Consider the following 26,668-nt stretch of genomic DNA (forward strand, 5'->3'; position numbering starts at 1 on the left):
CGATGGTGACGCCAGCAAAACAAGTTCATTCGCCAATATTGCGCCATGTGGCAAACATAATTATATAAATAAACTGGAGACCTCAGGCCAGTTCTTAGTATTTACAAGTACGCCTATGAGTCTTATTTAATTCGGTTATTGCTTCCTCGTTCCGTTCCTTTAAATTTACTCCCTTCATCCCTTTATAATATACACTCTTTGTTATTTAGTTCGTCCCACAATAATATACACTTTCAAATTTTGCAAGTCTTTTCTCTATAATAAGGTGAGACTCATTCTCTATTAATAATACTTTATTTACTTTTTTTATCAACATCTCTCTTACTTTATCAAAATTTTATTAAAACTCGTACCGACCCCAAAGTGCATATTCTTTGGGAACGAGGGAGTAAAATATTATTCCCTCCATCCCGTTTAAGATGAAACGTTTTCCTTTTAGTTTGTCCCAACAAAGATGACACATTTCCTTTTTTAAAAACTTTCTCTCTCCAATTAATACACCCAAACACTTTTTCTCACTTCTATTAAAATATTCATTTTTCTTTCTCTCTCTATTTTAATACTTACACCCATTTTTCTCTCTCCAATTAAATACTTTAACCAATAACTTCTAAAATCCCGTACCGACCAAGAAATGTGTCATCTTAGCCGTGACGGTGGAAGTAACTTTTAGTATGAGATTTTATAGTAATATAATATTATTTTGTAACTTTTTACAATCACAATTCAATATAAAACTTATACTCCCTCCGTCCCACTAAAGATGACTCATTTTCTTTTTTGGTTTGTCCCATCCAAGATGACCTATTACTATAAATGGAAACACATTTATCTCTACTTTATTTCCTTTTTCTTACTTTACTCTCTCCACTCAACACATAAAATAAAACTGCATAAAACTCCGTGCCGCCCAAGAAAGGGGTCGTATTCCTTGGGACGGAAGGAGTACTTTATACGGGTTCATATTTCGCTCACTTTCTCTATTTACTTTTTTTTCACAAAGCCAAATAATATTTTAAAACTTGTGTCGAGTTAAAAAGATTCTTTAAATGGTAGACGAGGGAATAGTACAAGTCTTGACATTGGATAAAAATGACATTTGATGAATATTAAATTGTTGAATAATTTAACATGTTCATTACAGTTCGTTGTATACTAAGAGGATCTTGAGCCTATATCAAAATTCTACTCCCTCCGTCCCACTTTAGGAGTTTCCGTTTATCATTTTTGGGTGTCTCACTTTAAGAGTCTCGGTTGAAATATTGCATAAATGATAATATACCCCACATTCCACTAACTTTTTTGGGATATTAGTCTCTAAAACCATGAACTTTGCCTAAAGTTTGGTATTTTCCATGAACTTTGAAATTGGTCTATAATATCTCAAACTGTGCATTTTATTTGGTATTTCCCAAACTCACTCAAATAAGATATATTCATCAAAATCTTATTTTATGTAGGCAATCGTGATATGTTTTATGATATTTTAAATCACTTTTTAAGTTTATAACATGTAGGATAAAAAGTCACGTTCAAAACCACGTTGATTTAATTGTGTCAAGTATGATAAAAATGCTTTGTAAGTTAGTCAAATATAGTAATAGATATGATGTGGGAAATACCAAACAAAGTGCAAAGTTTATGATATTATATATCAATTTCAAAGTTCATGGGAAATACCAAATTTAAGACAAAGTTTATGGTTTTAGAGACCAATTTCCCAACTTTTTTCCACTCACATTCTATTATAAAACTAATACTATATAAAAATAGGACACACATTCCACTATGTTTTTTAACCAACTTTCCTTTATATTTCTTAAACTCGTGACGGACTCAAATGAGACTTCTAAAATGGGACGGAGGGAGTAATTAATTTAAGATTTGTAAAATTCAAATGAAATGTAAACTATTTCAATTAATTTAAAGAACATTTAAATATCGGAGTATTATTTCTTATATTGAATTTGAATTTTTTACTCTATTTCTGTGTTATTAAATTATACTCCTACTTCTTAATTAGCAAAATCTAATGCCTAAAGTCCTAAACATTGGTCATATTTTTATAGTTATTCATTTAATCGTATGAAATGTTGAAATATTGGTCAAAATAAACCCAAAAAATAGATAATATGGATTAATTGAGTGTGGTCAAATCAAACTGCAATCTATCGAATTATAAGTTTTCAAATATTTGATAGATTTATCCATGACCACTTACGAACCCAACCACAACATTTATATAATTATTTTTAAAAATAAAAATGACACGTATCAAAAAATGAAAAATTATACGTACAATGCTAAAATGCCAAAGAGTAATTAAATATAGAAAAAACTTTTGGCTGCGGTTGAGGGTGGACACAGTGTGAAACATGGGCTAGTTTTGTTCTTCACTCTAAATATAAAATACACCAATAACAAAAAAAAGTTGCAAACTAAACTAGTTACGCGAAAAAACTTTTGCATTTCAAGCAAATAGGGAACAATATATTACACGTTCTATTTTTATCACCCATTAACAGCCAGATTTAATTACAGTTACGTGCGATTGAAAAAAATCAACATTTTGTATGGACATAGCTCTCTCTCTCTCTCTCTCTCACATTCACTCTAAAGTAGGGGTGGGAAATTATACCGAAATACCGTAATACCGGACTTACCGTACCGGAAAAATACCGAAAATACCGATTTTTCGGTATACCGCAGTTTCCGGTACGGTATGATGCCGTACCGCAGTGTTTCGGTACGGTAACGGTATCAATTTTTCTATACCGCGGTATACCACGGTATACCGGTATACCACGGTATACCGGTATACCACGGTATACCGAAACTTCGGTATATACCGAATCCACGGTATACCGGTATACCGTGGTATACCGATAGATTATTATATATATATATATATATATTAATATTAAATATGTTGTAATATATATATTACATTTTTATATATATTATATTAAAAAAAATTTAATACATCAATTAATACAATAAAATTAAACATTCAAATGATAATTTATTCAAACAAATTCAAAATTAACCTGAATTATTTTTTTATCAACTCATCCTATTAAATATAATAAACACAATAGCACATAACACCGAAAGAAGATTGGAAATACGATATCGGGAATATGTTTCAACAGAGCACATTTGAAAGAATTTGTATTAACTCACACCATTTAGTATATGATTCTTTGTGTAATGTCATATTCCAAATATATAAAGTAATTAAAAATTTTGTTTTGTTCTTCGTCCCACTTCATAAAATGTCAATTAAAAATATGTGCAGCTGAAAATGAATCAAATCGTTTAATTAGTGTTTAATTCATTGTATGTTATCTTATTTTATATACTACTTAAATTGAAGGATGAATAAATAGGATACTGATCAGTCATTCTTAATTTTTAAAGAGAAATAAATGTCCAATTTAAATTACTAACTAGTGTCACGCCCGTGCGATGCACGGGTCATTTTAATTTCTTCATATTTATTTCATTTTGCGAAATAAAAGTTGTGAAATGATAAACAAAAGAATATTCGACATCCTCTTACTTTGGATTATACTTTTTCAATCACATTAACCCCACATAGACACAAGAGTGTGTTTAAATGCTACATTTTCTTAAAAATGTCAATACGACCACATTAAAATTTCAACACATATTTGTGTTGACATTTTAATAAACTGTCTTGACATTTAAATATCAGACTTAAAATTAAAAAGCATTTTAAACCTGTGAAAATATGAATTAACCGTTGAGTTATAAGTGTAGGAGCAAGTTTACGTTGCAATAACTTAATATTGCACTGGTGAGACACTTTCTAGTCGAGATTCATTTCATTGCAATATAGCGACCCTATACACTAAAAACCCAAACCTTGAAACCTAAATCCTAAACCCTTAACTTTAAAATATACTCATCATAACCAACAAATGAGCCAAATTTTGATATATGTTGAATTTTAGTATTTTCACATTAAAAAAAATTATTTGCTAGTATTTTAAAAATTTATTCAAATCAAAGGAAGACCGTGCCTTGTTAATATTTTTGAGAATTTGTATGCATGTTTATAATGATAGATTGAAATTAAAGTCTAGGGGGAAAAAATTGAATCTTTATTTCATTACACTTGTAAATCTATTTGGAGATTTTATTTATAAGACCAATTATTACTACTATTGGTCTAAATAGCCAAAAATAATCAATAAGTACCTTCATTTTATCATTAACCACGATTATGGGATAAAATTATGAATATATGTAATCAAAATAATCCATAAATATATATTAAAAGATACTTAAAAATCAACATCATCGGCAACAACAAATATAATATGATACTTGATAACATGCTAACCAAAATATAAAATTGAATAGAGTGATGGACGAATTACCGATAGTAAAAAATTATGAACAATCGAGAAACCAATTAGTAAATGAACAAATCAAGAAACCAATTATTTTTCGGTATACCGTTACCGTTACCATACCGTTATTACGGTATACCGAAACACGGTACGGTATACCGTAATAACGGTATGGTAACGGTATCAAAAAATATCATACCGAATTTCCGGTATACCGGAATTTCGGTATACCGAAAATTCGGTACGGTATCGGTATTGAATTTTGTCATACCGTACTTTCCGGTACGGTATGCGGTATGGCACGGTCGGTACGGTATACCGTACCGACCCACCCCTACTCTAAAGTATTATTGTCGCAACCCTTTGGACATGAACATTGCAAAAAAGCACAAGAAAATGGCAAAAAACGATCGCAACCTCTGCGGTCCCTGTTTTTCTTAAATGTGATCAGTGTTTTTGAATACTACTCTTGGCAAATATCTTCGCTGAAAATCATTATAAAGTCATTTTATTTTTTAAGCATTACACACTTTTGAGATTTGACTCTAATTAGAAAATCGAAGACGCTTTATCGAAATAATTCAAGGTTTATGCTCAGTTTATAAGCTTTACTCTGATCTCATTTACCCTGAATTTGAAAATATTACTACAATTGTAACATGATATATTTATTTCTGGTGATAGATCAGATTAAGTCGCATTTTTCCAAGTAACTTTAAAATGGTTTCATTTGTTTTCACGATTTTGAAAATATTTCGAATTGTTTGCAGGTATACATCACTGATTGTATGTTTTTGTTACTTTAAGTTGGGACATATTTTGTCCTGTTATGTGTTATACTCCTATAAGATTAGGAAAGTGTTGTCTCAAACTTACTTGCCAAATAGATGAAGCAAAAATTGGGTATGAACTATGAAGCATAGGCCTATAATCAGCACATGTAACCTCAATCACAGCTGCATCATGATTTTGCCTTATGAAGGAGTACATCCTAATAAAACAGCTGTAATTTTTTTTTAAAAAAAAGGTGTAATGACAAAGAAGAAACAATTTTTTATTGCTTCCCCAGCTGCTAAAATGGTGAGATGAGAGATCCTTCAGAAGACAACAGAAGGAGTACGTCGAATTCAATGTAGACCTCTCCTAAAGCTCCCAGCTGATAAATTACAGACCACATGGAAATCGTACGTGGAAAATCGTGGCTTACTCGTAAGAGATTTGATACCGAAAAGAAAGAAAAAATAAAAGAAAAGGGTGCTGTTTACATTTGTTGGTTTTCTCTCTTCAAATTTATGCAGAAGAGATATGGAGTAATAATACACAAATCAGTGGCATTACAACACCATGAGAAGCCTGTCACCTATGAGACTTTGACCTTCATGCTGTTAAGCCACCAAGATCATTTTTTTACTCGAATATTTACACGTACAACACAACAACGTATATGCACTCACAGTGAGGTAAGCCCCTTTGGGTGTGTCGCTCTCACAAGCAAAACTCAAGTTTAGAAATGCTTGGTTGGATAATATTAGTTATTTCAGTTTTTGTGGAGTACCTCCTCTAACCAGAAAGGTGCTCTATCGTTCTCTGCAGCTACAGTGCCATCCTGAGCAATGTAAACATCAGCAGAATCCATGGTTTTGAGGAGAAAGTCTTTGCAGAAGCTGCAAGAAAGAAAATATAATCATATCAATATATTTCAACAGGTGTAGTTGTGTAAACTTAACACCATTGTATGCATAATTCTTAAAAGACAGATTTTAGGAATGTTGTTGTCTCAATCCCTGACTAATCCTTTTCCTCGAGGAGATTCAGTGGTCAGCATTATAATTCAAGATTTGTAGCTTATTCATATACTCACATGGAGATGGAGAGGGTGATGTTATTGACATCACGTCCAGTGGCCTTGCATGGTGTTCACTTGGTGAGGGGGGCAAGTTATGAGCATGAGATGCAATTGGAGATGGCCATTCTGCGGAAGCTGGAGCAATTTTTGGAGCCGGTGTATCCGTTTGCCTTGGCTGTGATGGAGCTATGTATGGTGGGTAAACTGGTGGTGCAGTAGGTGCCATGTGCTTCCACGGATACCAGTTATTGTGACCAAAAGGACACGGAGGCTCAGTTTTTGCAGGAGCTGGTGAGGGTGTGGATGCTGGTGATGATCCTCTCCCACGGAAAGACCCACCACTCGCTGTTGATGGAGAAGGCGAAACGGCAGGAGCAGCGTGATGATCATGATGGTGGTGGTGGTGATGGTGGTCAGGTTTCGACATAGGAGATTGAGAAGGAGAGGGCGAAGGTGAAGGGCTGCCTCCATTATTGCTGAGGGAGTGTTGTAAGATTGACGAGAGACGCACTTGCTTAACCCGGCCAAATTCGGTGTTGTTCAGACCAAGATTTTTAGAGTGTGAACCAGAGATAGTTTGAGCCAATTGCTTTAATCTCGAGGGGTTCATGCCTACGGCCAACACGACTTGCGACTCGACGGTTGTAGGCGGGCGTACCGTCGAACCCTTCAAATTAGTGAGCCGAATGAACAGATTCTGCATTTCAGAGAAGATTATTGAATCATACTTAATCAAGATATCGATTTAAATTGAAGCGGTAACATTAAGAAAGCCACACACCTCATATGGAGTTAAGCGTAAGCCAACTTTAAGTTGGCTCGTGAGTTCGTCAAAATTGGTGAGCAGTCCATCAATGGAGGAATTCAAGGTAAAGTTGAATGGAATCTTAACACTTTGCAAGAGGAATGCCTTCTGGTCTGGACTGGCACTAATTCCTCCTTTAAATTTAAGGACATTGAACGAGAAGGTATCCCCAAACAAAGTCGTTGTCAAGCTAAGAGCTGATTGATTTGATATTAGATACACAAAATGTTCTCTTATTAAACTCTGTGTCGTCGCGTCAGATTCAACTGCAAACACAACCTTTGTCGTGTTTGGTCCAGCCGGATCTAGACGTATTATTTCTACCTATTGCAAGGAAGAAACTTTATCAAACTTCAGACAAGAATAGAATATGAGCAACATGTAGGAATACGAGGATGGCTGTTTTATCACAGAGATTTCTCGTCACAGTTCACACAACAGAATTCCAGCACGGTTGATTGGATTGTTTCATTGTGGATTCCTACCTAGTACCTACTAACTATTGCTTATCTAACTCAGACTATGCATACAAGAAGTGAAGAAGGTTTTAGCAGTGTGTATCTCGGTTGATTGGATTGTTTCATTGTGGATTCCTATCTTACACATCCGTCTAGAAAAGAGAACAAAACGTAGCAGCAAAATTGATATTAGCAAACCGAGAGCTTTGAGGAGTACCTTAGTATTGGAGAAGGGAATCTCATCAAAAATATCATACTCAAGTTGCAACTTACAGTCTGAGAGAAAAGGAGCTGACTTGTTCAGCATAAAACTTGCGACGACATCATAACCTGCATAACACCAAATGAATTTTTTTTTCACACCACATAAAAAAGTCCATACGGAAATTAAATCAAACAACAAATTAAGAGGCAGTTCACTTTCACTTTCATGAACAAAGCATACAGAATAATTACTGATTTTTCCATCCACCCATTGATTTCACCATTATCATTAGCTGTAGCAGCTAAAATAACCTTTTCACTAGTTTTTACATCCTGAATCTTTTCACTAGTCCCTAATGGTTTTAAGCCTTTGGATTCAAGGGGCTACGGCCTAAATGAAACTGCAAAATGAATGTTAACCTTCTCTACTCACAGTGTTCCACATGTCTCGTGGCTTATGCACCATATCATACCGAAACTGAACACTTGAACCCTGAGTTGGAAACGACAAAGCAACTGAAACACTGAGACAGCAGAGCTACAGGAGTAAGTTAGCATGACTCCTAGAGAGCAAAAGTATCATTCTCTAGCTAAAAATCTCTTTGATAGCACATAGCAGTTGAGCCAAAACTATGGCACAAGATCGAACTATAGTTTATAGCTATCCCTCCATTCAAAAAAACCAAGAACCAAATGTTAATTATGGAATGTCTTCAGCTGGGCTCAGGAAGACACATTCAATGAAATTCAATATAGAGCACCAAAATCCCCAACGAGATGGCCTAAAATCACAGGAAATTAAATCTGACGAACGAGAAGAGCGAGAGGGGAACAATTATCCACCACAATTAAGTGATTCAACAATAGCAAGAATTGAAATTTTTGTAAATCATAACGTAAGCCATGCCATTGACAAGGGATCCTCAACTAGAGAAGGAAGAAAATCTTTTGCATTTATTGTGAATCAAAAGAAGTAATTCAAATCACGCCAACCATAGATCATGATGCCTCCTTCCAGCCATAAAAATCCAAGAACTCAATCCAACAAAAACATCTAAATCCCTAAAATAGAAAAGGTATGTACATTACAATATATGCTAATAATAATCATCCCACCATAAAATCTAAACTTAAAATTTATACTGTAATTGAAACATACTACAAAAAGTCCCACCAACCTTGAAAATCCAGATCCAGAACTTGTTGATCTCCAAAATGAAAGAATGGCAGCCAAAAAACAGCAGACAGAAGCACCCCAAAACCAAGAACCAAAGCGAGAACACATCTCAAAGGCACCAACTTTCTAACCCTACTGCAGCTCAAGCAGCACCCATTACTACTCCCTGCACCAGGGGTTGTACTCTCAGCATCATATGCTGTACCCTCCAAAGGCTGCAAATTTTCTGCCTTTCCCATTTGCAGAAAGAAATTTCCAGCAATGTGGGTCTTTTCCTTGTGGGTTCTTCAGCTACACTCCATTACTGAAATCTTTTTCAGTGAAATAAACTCCATTGATTGCCATTCTCTCTCTCTCTCTCTCTCTCTCTCTTTCCTCCTTTTCTTGTTCTTGCTTAGACAGATATCAATTTTTGGTGAGTGGTAGGGTTTGAAAGTTTGGGGGCGGAAGTGGGAGATTGGGGCGTAAAAACTTCGGCAGATCAACTGTTTCTTTCCTCGTGTTAAGGATAAAGACAACTCATTGTGCTGTCTTTTTTCTTCTTTTTTTCCCCTAAAGCTAAATAGGTAATTTTGTTAATTAAATAAAAAAAATTACTGTACACAATTTTGAATATATGCAAATATGGAATCCATTTTTTAGTTGTGGTGTGTGTGTTTCTTGATTTATTTTTTATTTTTTTGTTGAAGGGATGTTTCTTGATTTTGTTAGTGGAGTTATTTTCTTTTATCTTTCGTTCTATTTATTTATTTATTTATTTTGGCTAATAACATAGTAAAGAATTTAATTCTTTATAATGCTCCTTTGAATGTATTATGCTAATGACATTCATTATACATAAAAAGAGTAGTTCGGAACTTATTGTAATTTTGAGGCTGCCAAAAACTAATTGTGTATGTAAATGTAATAAGTATAATTATTTATGGAATATTGTGTGTCGTTTTAGCTCATAATTAAACAATAATCGTGTGGGTATTGAAGATTATTAAATGGGATTTATTATTCACCAACTAAACATAATATAGGCAAATGAAAAGTCTACTAGCCTGAAGAACACAACTCGCGGGTAGAGTGTCATAATTCGAAGACATTTATGTATTTATTTACAATAATCGAGTTATTCTTATTTCAACAAAATTTCATTACATGTGCAGATAAATTCGCAATTATTTTAATTTACTGCCGTCGTATTACCAAAAACATATTTCATATTTGAGTTATTTTCCATAACTAATACTTTAAGTTATTTTTCATGATAAAAAAATACAGGTAATTTCTATACATTTTATTGTATATACTATTATTTTTCTTTCCCTCTTCTATTTTATTAATTTTCTATTTAACAATAAAATATCATTTTAGTAATGTCGTATTCAAAATAAATGACTCAACTTATGTAAAATGGACTGTAGTTGAGATTAATAAATCAATGCCTTTAATTTAGTTTTGCCGTTTAATAACTTTGTTACACAAAATATCAAAAAGAAAAAAATAAATACAGATATAATAGTACTACAATTTATACTTACTAGTATTAACGAAAAGGAAGTTTTCAATTTATAAGTAAATTGCAAAATGATTTCAACCGCAATTTTGAAAATTGAATAAAAGTCTAGGTCATTTACATAAAAAAGTGTCTTTCTCCCATGTTTTTTTACCGTCTGCCTGCGGAATTCGTTGAGATTTCAAAATAATACTGCTATTATTTTTCTGTCGAATTTAAAGATCATGACAAAAATTTTAATTTAGTACTAATATCTATGTTTTTATCACTGGTCTCATTTTCTATTTTGATATATTCATCATTACTTTGTCTCATGTCACATTTGTTGTACATATGAGTAATTCTAGATTTTATTGATATATTATACTTAATATATAAAAGATTACTGACATTTTATTAACTTTTTCTATTCACAATATTTATTTTAAAACTAAAACATCAAAAGTAAGACAGTATTTGTCGGCCAATAAAGTGGTATAATATTAAGAAAATGAATATAAAATGACTAAATTGTTAACAACTCAGAGATTAAGTTGGATTTTTATAATAATTTAAATTACTGAAAAATTCTTAATTTTTTTTTATTTGAGTTAACTCGTTTGTATTGAATGCCCAATCCACCAATGCCATTATAACTACTCATTCCTTTGGCATGCATACATCTTCATACACTTCCCACAAATCCGTTTGCTTACACCTCCGTCCCGCATTAACTGTCACATTTACTTTTCCACACTCATTTTGTAAAAAATGGTAATAAATAGTTAAAGTGAAAAAATAGTAAAGTAAGAGAGAAAATAATGTAAAGAAGACTGTTCTCTACTTTATTTTCTCTCTTACGTTACTATTTCTCGACTTTAACTATTTATTATCATTTTTATAAAATGAGTGTAGAAAAGCAAATGTGACAGTTAATGAGGGATGAATGTAGTATTTATTTATTTGTTCAGAGCCTTTGTCATAGCGGCAATGAGTTTAGACATTATTGTTTGAGATGCCGAGTTCGAGCTAGTTTATTAATAAATAAATAAATAAATAGTAGTATTTATTTAACCAGTCTTCTACCCATCATACATAATTGTAAAAATACTCTTACAACAACAATTTTTATTGATGTTTGTGTTGTCATTATGCATTGTTGCATGATTTAAAATAAATCCCGTTGTTGGTATTTTATTCGTAATTCCTCATTTCATCTTCTACCATGAATCAATTCAATTATTAAACTAGACAATCAAAGTAATGCATATATTTTTATAATTATCATACCCATCTAAATGTTTGTTTTTCAAAGTAAGAAACGTTCCTCTAAATGTTTTTTTTCAAATTTTAATACTTATTTCCCCATTACACAACCACACTATTAACATATTAATCTATTTAATATAATAAAATACAAATATAAACATTTAATACATGTAAACCCAACAAATTTATCTAGTTTAATGCTTTGGTTTATTATTTGGACAACCAATTTACTGTTGTAAATAGATGTATGCCTTATTTATATACGTATATAGTCACTGCCCGTCATAAACCATACTGCCTTATTTAATTTCTACGATATCTAAATCTCAATTTTCGACCAAGAAACAAGGACGATAGTCGTGACGGTGAATAAATTGAAAATTCGGATATAATATTCGTGTCGTGTAAATAGAAAGGCACAACATACTTTTTAGTATTTTGGAATATTTTGTACGAGCCTCTTATTTTTTAAATCACTATGCATGGGAATACGTACCATAGTAATTTTTGTAGTATTATTTTATCAGAAAAAAATATTTATAAACGATCTCAATAACTAATTTTTTGTATTATTTTATAGGCTCAATGTTTCTTCTCTTTTATACTAAAAGTCTTCACTCAAAAAAAGATTGGGACGAAAATTCTATAAAAATAGCGCACTTTTATTTTGGTAATTTATTTTCTTTTTATTTCTCTATGTTTAGTTTTTAGTTTTTACTAAAGTCAAGCTTATGCAAGTGTGTTGTGACCATTTTATATTTGAACACTTTGGTGCCCAAACAGCACAGTTGTTTGGGAGAGATTGTTAAAGAGACGAATTGATACAAATATTATATTGTTCTTAATTTTACTAGAAAGAAAAAAGTTAGACGTGAATATTGAGATGCAAGGAATCTAGTAATTGCTTGATTTACTTAGTTGGAATTTCAATCTAGTGCTTGTGAAACATATAATATAGCCTTTCCTCACTTGAAAAGAAATATGGATTGATTTGTGTTCTAAAATGCGGAGGCGTTTTCTCAGCTCCCATCTCAATCCTTGAAGTCTAATATGAGTTCATGGATATCTGAGCTTGATGTTATTATATTATCACATTTGTTTTTGGTTGAAAAAAGATGAGAAGTTTGGAAGAGTAAAATTCTTTGCATTTTTAGTCATTAAGAATGTGAGTCAGTGAGGAGTTCAGTGCTGAGCATCTCTTACATTTGACGTATGTAGTCTGAAATTTACTTCTTGTTTCTAGATATGTGATGCAATGCTTCCAGGTCTAGTTGTCTTCAAGAATTTCTGGCATATATGATTGTGGAGTAGCAACCTGTGTTTAATTAGATGTGGCTGTTTATACTCACGTGCTGATTTCCTGTTCATACTTGTAAATTTGATTCTTGTGCATGATAGCCATCCCTACCTCCGTACTGGAGATATGCATGACAAACAATTGATTTGGTAGCTTGAATACACACAATGACCACCCCGCACAATAAAAACACCTTGTTCTCTTACTTGGTTGCTTATTTTTGAATTAAAGGTTGCAGGACGATGAGCCTATAATTGAGGAAGAAGAGGATGACGACGAAGACAATGCTGAAGGTATGTGTCTTCCCTTGACTCCAAAAGAAAACTCTATTTCTTCATTTTCATTGAAGCTTCTCATCTCTTTGAATAAATGATGCTAGATGGTAAATGAATAGTATTTAGTATATCTCAGCTTTGTGGTTCTTGATTTTGCAAATGATTTGGAGAAATCATAGTATTGGTTATGTTACTAATAAAATCTGGATAGAGAAACACATAGTTGGTTAAGATTTGATACACCTATTCCGTAGTTTCCCCTTCCATTTCAGGCTGTGTCTGTTTCTAAAAAAATGTAGGATAACAACATGCTTTGTGTTCATTTTGATCATTGAACCTATACTATCTATTTTAGTTCCAGCTTTGGTTTCATGGTTAATAACTTGTAGTAGAACCGACCAATCAAGATAGCACACTATAAGTTGAAATAGATGTGTAAAAGTAAGGCAAGAAAATGAAATTTCTTAATGAATTTGTTTCTCTTGGCAGGAGAGTTAGACGCCAGTGGTAAGTCAAAGCAGAGCCGTTGTGAGAAGAAAAGTCGCAAGGCAATGCTAAAGCTGGGAATGAAGCCAATCCCGGGGGTCAGCCGAGTCACTGTGAAGAAGAGCAAGAACGTTAGTTTTTATGCTCTTAATATTTTTTGTCATGCCCCTTGACAGTTTCTAACCAACAACTTCTTGAATGTGGCTTAATCTATTGTGACATGGTGTTTCAGATCTTATTTGTCATCTCAAAGCCAGACGTCTTCAAGAGCCCAAAACTCAGACACGTATGTCATCTTTGGCGAAGCCAAGATTGAGGATCTGAGCTCGCAATTGCAGACTCAAGCTGCAGAGCAGTTCAAGGTTCCCAGCTTCGTCCCAACTGTACCAAAGGCAGAGCCAACAACAGAAATTCAAGATGACGAAGATGTAGATGAGATAGGTGTTGAGCCCAAGGATGTCGAGCTGGTCATGACACAAGCCGGGGTTTCAAGGGCTAGGGCCGTCAAAGCTCTCAGGGATGCAGATGGAGACATTGTCTCTGCCATCATGGAGCTCACAAACTAGACTAGGACCACATTTTTCTTACAAATATCTGATCATTGGGGCCAAGCAGCCATCTGCTTTGTTCATTTTTCACTTTTCAGTGTATCCATGTGTTACAAATTTGACTTCTGGATGGTGTGTATTGGTCTTATGATAACTGTGTTTTCAGTTTTATGTGTTTCTGCTATTATCATTTCGTTGTTTGTGTCGTGTGTTCTTCTAGTTTTGCCAATGTCAGGCCCATCCTTTTTTTACTCCTATTATCAAAATGTTGGAACGAAACTAGAAGCTTCTCTCTTTAAAAAACATAAATAGGATTGGCTTATTTGGAGCAAAATATTCAAATATTTGGCGGTATTGAGAAAAGAAAAAGATTAAAAAACCCTCCAAAATGAGTGAAAAGATAACAAAGAAGTCGTTAGCGTTTTCTAATGGAACGGACACCGCTTTTACTATAAGCTGTCGCACATAAAACTAGGGTTTACTATAAGCACACTCACTCTCTCTCTCTCTCTCTCTCTCTCTCTCTCGTTTACCTGCAGAGAATCAAGCATGACTCAACAATCCCAGGAGGAGTTATTGGCCCACCATCTTCAACATCAGAAAATTGATGTAACCTCTCTCTCTTTGAGTTTGTGTGGGTTTTTGTATGATTGAGTTCGTATTCTCCATCATTTTCCGTTTAGTTTTACGATTTGGTATTTTATTGATCTTGGAGTGGCTGGTTTGAGCTAATTAAATAAGAGGGTGACATAGCCATAAACTTATGTGTTATTTGGATTCCAGTAATTCTTCGATCCAGGGTTTTTTATGATTTTGATGTTTCAAATTGATACAAGTTGAATGTAGAGACAATTTTTTTGTTTGAGAAATGTATGAAATAAGTTGTAGAGTATTTTGTAAGTGGTGTGGAAGGCATGTTTTATTGTTGTTTCAATATGATTATGCTTGGGAAAACATTAAAAGTATATACAGGTATTCATTTTTATATAAACGAGTTCCTGTATAAATTAGCCAGTAAAAGTGTATGGAAGAGAAAAGTATAGAACTTTACGTATCCTGTCATCTAAAATCCATATTTGAACGAATTTGTATTGTCAAGTGTGTCTAACGCATTTTCTTAGCTCCCCATCTGATCGGAGTTCATGGCTTATTTGACTTGGAAGTTAATTAGAATAAAGAATATAGAATCTGGCTTCCAATTTGTTTTGATTGAGAAAACAGAATAGCAAAATGAAAGTATGGAAAAACAAACATTATTGCATTTGTTTGGAATTTTTAGGCATTAAGATTCTGTGTGTATCAGAAGTCCAATGAAATGGTGCTAAGCACCCATTACAATTTGTATTTAGTTTGAATTTTTTTATCTTGTTTCTTAAATGTGTGGAATATCTGATTTTCGAATAGCAACTACTGTAAATGTAATTGATTTTGACAATTTAATTGAAACCTGTGAATTTTGGAAGACTTTGTGTGGACTTCATATCGGGGACATGTGTGGATATAAACTGGGCCATTTATCGTTGCTTGTGGGTTTCCATTTAACACATATGTTTACAAAGGTTTCCAAGTATATTGGCATTAAGTCCATTGATTTGATTTTTATCTAGTATATGATGACCATCACTACCTCTGTCCTGGAGTTATGCACGGACAGACAATTGATTTGATTGTATGCATGTAAATGATGGCCACCCTGTATGAAAAAAGGAAAATACAAGTTATGTTACTTGGTTGCTCATTGTTAGATATTGCCTGCAGAATGATGAGCCTATAATTGAGGATGAAGAGGATGATGACGACGACGAAGACGATGATGATGATGTTGAAGGTATGTTTTTGCACCTGGAGTTTAAAAGGATACTCTATTTCCTCACTTTTCAGTTTCCACAGAAGCTTGCCACCTCTTTGATAGCTAGACAGTAATTGAAGATTTAGGATATCTCTACTTTCTAATTCTTGATTTTCTAAATGATTTGGGGAAATCATGTTGGTTATGTTCCTAGGATAGATCTAGGTAGAAAAATAGCTAATTGGTCCTTTTTTCCTATGTAAAATGTGATACCTTTATGTGTTGTTTTGCCTTTAAATTTTATACTCTACTTCTTTTCCTGAAAAATGTAGGATAACAAAACTCATTAGAGTTTCTATCTGATAATGTAGATGATTGACCTATTAATTTTAGTTTCAGTTTCAATTTTATTGTAGTTGAAATGGGTTTGTTAAAGTATGACAACCAATGAAGTTTCTTATAGCATCAGGAATTCAACCCAAATCAATTTGTGCTTGTTCTTTTGCCAGGACAAGAAGATGGCAGCGGTAGGTCAAAGCAAAGTCGTAGTGAGAAGAAAAGTCGCAAGGCAATGCTAAAGCTAGGAATGAAGCCAATCCCAGGGGTCAGCCGAGTAACTGTGAAGAAGAGCAAGAATGTTAGTTTTATTCCCTTATTTCTCTTAATCAACAACTCAGATGTTGTTACACTGACATGTTAATTTTGTTACATGTTTCAGATCCTATTTGTCATCTCAAAGCCAGATGTCTTTAAGAGCCCGAACTCAGATACTTATGTTATCTTTGGTGAGGCAAAGATTGAGGATCTAAGCTCACAACTGCAGACTCAAGCAGCAGAGCAGTTCAAGGTTCCCAACATCAGCCAAGCTGCACCAAAGGCAGAGCCAGCAGTTGTAATTCAAGATGATGAAGATGTAGACGAAACTGGTGTCGAACCCAAGGACATTGAGCTGGTGATGACACAAGCAGGGGTTTCGAGGGCTAGGGCTGTCAAAGCTCTCAAGGAAGCCAACGGAGACATAGTCTCTGCCATTATGGAGCTTACAAACTAGGCATCACATCATGCTTAAATATGTTTACTTGTTGAGTGCCACCGTTTTCTTAGAACTCTGGTTCATTATTCAGTTTCCTGTGTGTACTATACTGGAATTGCGATGACTGCTCTCAGTTTTGCATATGCTTTGTATTCATCAGCTTTTGCGTCTACTCTACTTTCATCCTCTACCCCGAAAGAAATATCAAGTTCTAAGCTTTTTTTTCCATTCATTTGTGTTAAATTAGTGTACTTTCTATAATTATGGAGGATTGTAAGAGATATTTAGAAGCTAGTATGTTGTAGATATTAATCTTAGAAAAGTATAATAAAATGTGTTATTAGAGTTATTGGTTGAATAGCAATGATGATAAAAAAAAATAGCAGGAAAGATAGCAAGAAAGAGGGAAACTGGGCAGCCAAGACGCTACTGCTAGAAGCCAAAGGAGCAAAAACAGGAGCAACGCCTGGGTGTAGTAGCAAGCTTACCACTATCCCTAGTGACGGGCAGGCAGCAAATAGGGCATGAACTGTGGCGTTGATATGCTTGCACGGAAGCTTCCTCGCCTGAGACCCCAACTCGAATTTATCTTTGCAAACGGCGCACGTGGAATCTGCATGAATGTGCTCCTTTGAAACCTTGACCTTTGGTAAGGCATTGATAGCAGATCTTAGAGCTGGTTTTCGAATGGCGATTTCTTCCACGCCAACACCCCTCTGTACCACTGGCGGAACTGCATGTATAGAAGGAGGGGCTTTAGCCCCTAATTAATTCATTTTTTAGCTCCTACTTACGTTCATTTCTGTGTCCGCCACTGCTTTGTACTACGCGTCTATTGCTGGACACGATGAGGGTGCCAGTTCCGCTGACAACGAAATCCACAGAAGTCCACGAATTGCTGGTCGTTGCACCATTGTTGGAATACACCCTGATCGAACGAACCCATCACGTCACTTAGCCTGACTCAAAAACAGTACTATTACTATAGGTTAATCCATTACTAAAAGATGGAGAGGAATTTGGTATATTTCAAGCCCCTTCCCGATTTTTACAAGTAGTAGTAATGACGATAAACTTTGGAAATAAACAACGCCTTCATCTTCATGATTGATCAATTTTATCATCCTTATTAATTCCATTATAAATGGCTTTGACATTCTAGGATAATATTCTGCAATTCATATGACCATAACAATGTCAAGAGCATAATCATAATCTTATACTACTACTAGAAATCCAAACGAGATATATAAACAAAATTGATCAACCAATTATCCATTTTGTCAACAGAAAAAAAAACACAAATTTCCTCACCTTCTCTGCCCATCCAAATAGGAATATATTAATACAAAAAAATAAATCCAGAGGTAGAAAGTTGATACCTTGAAGAGGAACTCAATAAGAATAATTCCATGCATTATCATTTTAATAGCTCTTTAACTAAAAACACGGCAAAATTGTTTCTAAATCCCAACTACTCCATAATCTAATTAAACCAAAACTATAGCTCCTTTGGTTTACACGTATACTACCTTTTCAAAAAATTTAACAACAATGTTTAATCACTTATTAATTAAATCAGTAATTTATGTCATTGCTTATATGGTAAACTCCAAAATTAACATATCCAAAAAGCATAAAAAGATAAGCAAGAGGAACATTGCTAACTATGACAAAAAATGGTTAAAAGTGGATTTTTCTTCATTGGAAAACAAGGTACAAATTCTTCAGCCAAATGTACCATTAATCCTTGCGTTGCGAGTGATCTTATTCCTTCAAATAGATCAATCACTATGATCACACAAATTACTTACAAAATAGAAAGTCTCAGTGGTAATTGAAAGACCTTAATACTGAATAGGCAACTGAACATGGTGGTGGCTAGGTTCTCCACCTCTTCCCTAACGGGTACTACCGGAACGAGACGAGCCAAACGGCCACGACAAAGACCAACGCCTCCTCGTTGCTTGATCACTTCCACCATCAGTTATCTGCTGGCGGCAGATGGGGCAGGAGCTGCGCTGCTGCAGCCACGGGGCGATGCAGTCAGGAGTGATACAGATGCTTGCAAGGAAGCTTCCTCGCTTGCGACCCCAACTCGAATCTGTCTTTGCACACAGCACAGGTGGAATCTGCACGAACGTGCCTCCTCGAGATCTTGACAGTTGGCAGGGCATGGATGGAGGGTGGTCTTGAAGGCGGTTGACGGCTGCTATCACTGGTGACTTGCTCGAAGAACTCCTCCACGCCAGGTCCAATGAAGTAGTCGCCCCCATTCTGTCGTCTGAACCCCAGAGTCTCGTTTAGGAACTCCACTAGGCCGGGCATTGTGGGCGGCATGTCTCCACTGAAAACGAGGAATGAGTTCCAAGAGTTGCCATTCTGAGAGGCTCTCTCGGATATGTTGCTCGCGACAGCCCTGTGCCACCTAAGGAAGCTTGTGGCTGCCTCCATGAACCTCGGCTCTTGGATGTATTCCTCGTATGTTACGCCTGTTGTATCCTCGTGAAACTTCCACGGCAGTTGGGGCATTCCGCATTTCTCCTTTGGAGAGTGACGCTTTCCCTACAGCTATAACACCAATGAGTGCCCCTTTCACTCGGCATCCTATCTCTCTCTCTCTCCCTCCTTTCTTGCTAAATCCACAACCACTCTAAGAATTCAGATTGCTTCATACTTGCAATTCTGTATGAATCAAAGTAGAGATCTATTGAAATGGAAGCAAACAATACAAGTTGTGAAGAAGAGAATTAACACAAAACCAAGTACTACTATCATTTATGTGCATAATTATCCAATTTTTTACCAAGAAAATGCAATAACAAAGGCCTAAAAATCCACTTGGCAGAAACAACAAAATAGATCAAGCTCAAAGATCAGATCACTTCTAGTAGATAACAAAATTGATCAAGCAACCTAGCTTTGAAAGATTGTATTTGTGAAGCAATCTTCCTTCTAGATAGAGCTCGAAGCCACGAAATTGATTAGCTTTAAAGGATCACATTTATGAAACCTAAGAATGCTGAAAAAATAAGTACCAATATTTAACAATAAATCAATTTCAACAAGAAAGAGAAATTATGCAGCTCTGAGACTTACTACATTACAACAATCAGCCCCCAAATTGATGAAAGCAAGGCAGTAATCAATTTTTTCAACAGAAAAAACCCCCAAATTTATGATGCAAATACCATTTCTCGCAGCAGAAGTCAACAATAATCCATCACAGCAGCACCGAATTCAACCATACCTCCTCCACCAGCAGAAGGTTCGAAAACAAAGTAGAAAAAGCAAAGATAGAAAATGAGAGTAGATAAGCTAGAAAGATAATACCTTTATTAATTCAGGAGATGGAAACGACAAGAACAGGAAACTTAGAGAGGGAGCAAGTATATACATGTAAAGTTAACTCCCTAATTATGCTGGCCTATGGAAATTGGAATCTACACCTCAAAGTGTGTGTGACAGCCAGCAAAGAGAGAGTACTGTACAGTACAACCACATTAACAGAAGCCAATACTGGACTGGATCCATTGTGATCTGAATATGGGAATATAAAAGACAACAATATTAATGAGTCTTTGATTCCATATTGGTTGAATATGAAAAAATAACTCATTAATTTTACAGAGACCCCTGTAATGCACGATCCACAAGGTTTACTACAACAATCGACATTGCCAAAAAAATTAATTGATAGAGCATTAAAGGCCGAGTTAGATTATGATATGTTATTTCCAACTCAAATAGACACAACTCTCAAATAGAGTCAAAGAAATCATATATTTCCTTAACAGTCATCTATACCTAAATTAAGTAGGAACAAATATGACTCGACCAGAAATTAAAATTTTAGTTCTCCATAATTCCATGTAAAGTGGATACATGGTTTAAATCATGATTTTCAAAGCATCACCAACATTCATCAATAAAATGTTCCCATAACAACTTATATTCATGTGATCTTCATGACATCATTTGAACCTCCTACAACTCCATCTCGATTTTTGACTTCCCGGCCTTATTTGCTAACCTTAACACAAGTTAAGATGCATGGTCAAATGCATTTTCAACACTTTTAGTCAGTGAATTGAGTCAAATAATTTTTAAAAATATTTGGAAAAGTTGCATTGTCTATTATCCATGCGTTTCATAATTTCATTCATATGACAACACGTGGAATGGTTCAATTGAGAACCCTCTTGAAATAACAACTATCAGTTGGAAGCATAAATCATATCAACTGAGACCACAAAACACATTAATTGAAACAACTGACACTCATATGTTTTGTACTGCCAACTGATATATTTTATAGGGATATTATACCTAAGCTAACAACTTTGGACAAATTCTGAAAATTTCCCATGAATTTTAAAATTAATTTAAAATATCATTAACTTTTTATACTCTTTGTTATTTCTCAACCCAACCAAATAAGATATCTTTGGCGAAAAACTATTATACGTGGCCAACTACTAATATTTTAGACCACCTTTTTAGTTCTTGGCAAGTAGGATAAAAGTCAAGTAGAAAACTACTTTGGTTTAGTAGTATCAAGTAGGATAAAAAAATGCATGTAAGTTAGTCAGGTATGGTCATTGACCTGCCGTGAGAAATAACGAACAAAAAGTAAAGTTTATACTCCCTGCATCCCAGCTCAAGTGATTGATTTGGGCATTATTTTGCGGAAATGATAATAAATAGTTACAGTAAAGAAAAGTAAAGTAAATGAAAGAATAATGTAGAAGAGAGCTTCGTATACATTATTCTCTCTCTTACTTTACTTTCTCTCCACTTTAACTAGTCCTTCCGTCCCAACTCAAAACTCCACATTCTTGAGTGACACGAGATTTTATGAAAAATTGATAGGTGAAATAGGTAGAGAGGAAAATATAGTTGAATATTTTAATGAGGAGAGATGGGAGATGGGAGATGGGAGATTTATTTATTTCTAAATATAGAAAATTGACATCTTAAGTGGGACAAACTAAAATGGAATGATGGACATTTTGAATGAGACAGAGGTAGTAATTAATATCATTTTCCCCAAACACGTCAGTCAATCACTTGAAATTGTACGAAGAGAGTAATATTTATAGATCAATTTTAATAATTGTGGAAGATACCAAAATTTAGTGAAAATAAATGATTTTATGGACTAATATCCTATTATAAAGTATCACCAATTAGTAGTTCTCAAAATTCTTATTTTAAAATAGTTCTAAAATAATCCACGTCTCCTATAAGCATAAACTTAACTTAACTTAAATAAAGTATCACCAATTAGTAGTTCTCAAATAAAGTATCACCAATTAGTAGTTCTCAAAATTCTTATTTTAAAATAGTTCTAAAATAATCCACGTCTCCTATAAGCATAAACTTAACTTAACTTAAATAAAGTATCACCAATTAGTAGTTCTCAAAATTCTTATTTTAAAATAGTTCTAAAATAATCCACGTCTCCTATAAGCATAAACTTAACTTATGCATAAACTTAACTTAAATAACAATAAAATACTACTCAAAATAGATGCTTGCGTTGAGTTGCGAGGATTTATTTGAACTTAAGAAATACATTAAGGAACATTTGAAAAAAAACACTACTAATTGAGAGATATTGTGTAGGAAAATTTAGAAGTTTAATATAATTTCTAAACAATTATTTTGATATATGTAAAATAAATCTACAATCTAGGCTCTAGATATTAATTATAGAGATATTCTAGAAATATGTTGCTTCCTCCACCGGTATGAGGTGCTATAAATGACACAAGATGTTACAATTCTAATGAATGTTGAAACAAATTTATATTGTACTACAACTTAATATAATCCTACTTCATTTGAAATTCCTTTCGTTTATTTTTACTCCACGATAATAATCATACAGAGCATATGTGGAAAATAAAAAATTATAAGTAAATTTTAATGTATTTTTAACATAGTTCCTTCAATTATTTCAATTATTTTCATGCCGTCAATAAGTTGTTATTTTAATATGATTTAATAGATAATTCATATAAGCAGTGGAAGTCAATAATTTGTTATTTTAATATGATTTAATAGATAATTCATATAAGCAGTGGAGTCGACAAATCTCTTGACTCCATAGTTTAAAAAAAAGAAAAGAGTCGTTGTTTGGCATGTAAATTTGGACGAGTGGGTGGAGTGCTTAAATTAACAATTTAATTATCTAGTTAGATTCCAATAAAACACCAGTGGTCTAGCGGCAGAATTTTCAAGCTCTAAATTGCTATAATTATCGGTTGAATTTTTGAAACTATTGCTACATTGAGTTCTCATGTATAGCTCTAAATTGCTATAATTATCGGTTGAATTTTTGAAACTATTGCTACATTGAGTTCTCATGTATGAATTATTATGACATTGTCTATATTTGGGGTCACGTTCTTTTTCTATGAGAATGAACATTTATCTTGGTATCATGACACAAACGCTTAATAATTGTCCACCTTTTAATCTAGTTTCCCTCAGCAAAAATCATCGTTTTGGCTAGATTTAGATCTTTTTTCCTAGTATTTCTCTTTTTTTGGCAACATTTGAGTCTTATAATTCAAATTGTCATGTATGTTGCACCAAATTAATTTGAACTAGATTGATTAAGATAGAACTCCGTGTAATATGAAATATCATTACTTAATGTTTTAGCATATATTTTCAGTAGACACTCATGTTTTTTAAGTTTCTGATTATGCATTTTGCTTGGTTATTATATCTTGGGTTATTAAAGATTCATGTGATATTTGTGCAGTTGAATGTCATCTAAAAAAGAGAAGAAAAAAAAATGAATTTACAACCGTAGAAATATACTACCTCCGTCCACAAAAAATAGATTAATTTTACCATTTTGGAATGTACACCAAAATTAGATCAATTTTAGATAAGTTTTAAACAAATACTAACTTATATATCTTTCTAAATGTGGATCTCACAATCCACTAACATTACTTCCATCACCTTTTCCCCTCGTTCTTTTAGAGCACTCCCATCCATGCTCTTGTCAAAGAGCATGGATGTGGGCCTGGACCCACATTTATTAATTTTTTACTTCATGCTCTTCCGCAAGAGCACAACACCTACATCCATGCTCTTCCGCAAGAGCATGCTCAAGGGTCTCACAATTCCATTATTCAATTTAAATACTTCAATTACTAAAAACATTTCCACAATATTAAAATGCATTAAAAATACCCGATACCATTACAAATTACTAAAAATTTAAAAATTACATAATTAAAATCCTAAAATTGAGATTGAGATAGTTGTTTTGTATAGTGTCATTTTTTGTGTTTGAAATGATAGTATTTGTAGATGAAAGTATGAATTTTAGGGTAAAAATAATGAAAAAATAAATTAAAAGTGTTGAAAAAATGGATAGATTTTATTAGGAAGTGGGAAAATATTTTTTTTATTAAATCTGATTTTTTAAGGTTTTTTGAATTTTTCAAAAAAAATAAAAATAAAAAATAATAAATCAACGGCCAACCAGAGCATGCCACATTGCTACGTCGGCTTCTCGTGCTCTTGCCGTTGGCACGGACGTGCTCTATGCATCGAGCAGGGCCGTGCCGTCGGCAAGAGCACAGCGGCGGACACCTGCATGCCGCGCCGACGGCACGAACGCCGTCCTTACTAACGAGCACCGATGGGGATGCTCTTACTTTATCAATTGCACATTAAAACTCCTGCTATTTATAACTTGTCTTTTTTATGGACGAAACCTGATTTTTCATCTTTATCTTTATTAGATATGTGCATTATAAGTGTGACTGCAAAAATCTGAATTCACATGAACATATCATTGTCTCTCTCATTTAAGGGCGATAATATAAAACTTAACATATTATAACTATTGTTAATATGACATCATGATCATGAAAAATCTTATTAAAGTTCTCAAGTGGAAACTAATGTGAACTAAAAAATGCATGCACTTTTGTTGTGACACTTCATAGCAAAATCAACGAAGTTGCCAATTAAATGGACAAAAATATGTGCACTAACTTTTTTAAGTAGTGTATGAACACATTTTGGGCCCACATTAATTTCGTGATTACTTCACATGAGAAAGGCGATAAAGGGCCCCCACTCCAATCCAATGCCTCTCCATCCATGTATTTGTTGATATAATAAGACAATCATAAATTAGGTTGATTTTTCGCCCACTAATAAAGTTGATTCTACATCGATATTGATCGATAGAAATATTATCCGATTTTCAATCATTTCTTTTGTAGATAAGTTTGTGGATTATCTGATAGAGGCCCATCAATTATATTTCAATACCATGTTATATAGTATTATATAATTTTATATTACGTGTAATATATAGTGAGTTGTGAGTTGAGGTACTGAAATACTGAATCGAATAATTTATTACTCACTAAAATAAAATAAGAAGGATAACTTACTTTTGTAAAGATCAACAAGATAATATCTATTTTATCATATTCAACCCCATAAATTTGATAATAAAAACATAAAATAAAAACTATGAGTAATTAATATTTTAGGGAAAAGGCAAGTTAATGATTTATACCTTTTACCCACAAGAGGTAATTCTGGGTGTTGTACTTCAAATTATTGAAAAAAGTACTAGCTTACATCATATAATTTGACAATGATTATTATTGATAATCTGATTTGGTCAAATATATAGTGCAGCAGATATAAACTGATAAATATTTATAGCGTATGCATGATGTCATAATTCATTATTTTTTTTCCCTTTGTGCGTATGTGTTTTAACTTTCAGTAGCAACACAGCAACAAAAATCGTTTTTGTATTCGCACAAATATACAAACAGCAGAAAACGCGTTTTCACATTTGACATTTCACACTATATGAGTATACCTAATTTACGGAAATTAATAATGTTCCCATTAAAATGCTCTCTACACTAATATTGTTGACTGTTCAAATTAACTGGCCAATAAAGAGTGCTTACCCAAATTATATTAGTAGCTATTTTCCTTAAAATATTTAATACTACTATACATTTAGATAATAAGTCTACTTTAATTATAACATATTTTCTTAGTATATTTATTGTTTACATGTTAGGTATTTTTTTGTATAATTGTGTTATTAAATTTAAGTATTCATCTCTCCCAGAGTAAGAAATAACGAAGAGGATCATTGTTTTATTCTCTCCACTTCCCACAATTCAAAATCAGAAACAAAAAATATATATAGATGTGTTGTGGGTATTATTAGGTTAGGGATTTTGTCAGCAGAGGCTTTAATAATTTATGAAGTAGTGATATAAGTCAAAGATGTCAGTGAGCCATATTTGAAAATTTAATAATTTGGTAACAACTTAATAATTGTGAAAAGCTATATATAAGACCACAGAAAATGACGCAATTGAAAGTGGGGTTTGCTAGCGAAATTCCAAACACAGTCTATTTCATGTTAATTACAATGAAGCCAACAAAACTATTAATTAAAAACTATTTACTGTTTAACTACCCCAATTAATTCACATACAATTTCTATATCACAATCATATTTTACAGAAGTAAACGAAAATCTCTTAAAACTTCAGTACTCCAAATAAAAGAATTGGCAAATCTCATTATCATAATATTTTAC

At 33.5% G+C, this 26,668-nt stretch overlaps 2 protein-coding genes and 2 pseudogenes across 2 annotated transcripts; 2 read left to right on the forward strand and 2 right to left on the reverse strand.

The window, feature by feature from the left end:
- Positions 1-5,601: 5,601 nt before the first annotated feature.
- LOC121750182 lies at positions 5,602-9,372 on the reverse strand. Its single transcript, XM_042144663.1, has 5 exons — positions 8,871-9,372; positions 7,706-7,818; positions 7,007-7,354; positions 6,241-6,922; positions 5,602-6,043 (listed from the first exon to the last, which is right to left on the reverse strand). The coding sequence occupies exons 1-5, from the start codon at positions 9,106-9,108 to the stop codon at positions 5,973-5,975; spliced, it is 1,452 nt and encodes a 483-aa protein (XP_042000597.1). The 5' UTR covers positions 9,109-9,372; the 3' UTR covers positions 5,602-5,972.
- Positions 9,373-13,044: 3,672 nt separating this feature from the next.
- LOC121752692 lies at positions 13,045-14,332 on the forward strand (annotated as a pseudogene).
- A 348-nt stretch (positions 14,333-14,680) lies between these two features.
- LOC121753143 (nascent polypeptide-associated complex subunit alpha-like protein) lies at positions 14,681-17,277 on the forward strand. The gene is made up of 4 exons (XM_042148336.1): positions 14,681-14,836; positions 15,986-16,055; positions 16,526-16,653; positions 16,735-17,277. Exons 1-4 carry the CDS (start codon positions 14,777-14,779, stop codon positions 17,065-17,067), a joined length of 591 nt encoding a protein of 196 aa, XP_042004270.1. The 5' UTR covers positions 14,681-14,776; the 3' UTR covers positions 17,068-17,277.
- Positions 17,278-18,729: 1,452 nt separating this feature from the next.
- Positions 18,730-20,372, reverse strand: LOC121750102 (annotated as a pseudogene).
- Positions 20,373-26,668: the final 6,296 nt, after the last annotated feature.

This window comes from Salvia splendens, chromosome 10, assembly GCF_004379255.2.
Source record: "Salvia splendens isolate huo1 chromosome 10, SspV2, whole genome shotgun sequence".
Classification (NCBI taxonomy): domain Eukaryota; kingdom Viridiplantae; phylum Streptophyta; class Magnoliopsida; order Lamiales; family Lamiaceae; genus Salvia; species Salvia splendens.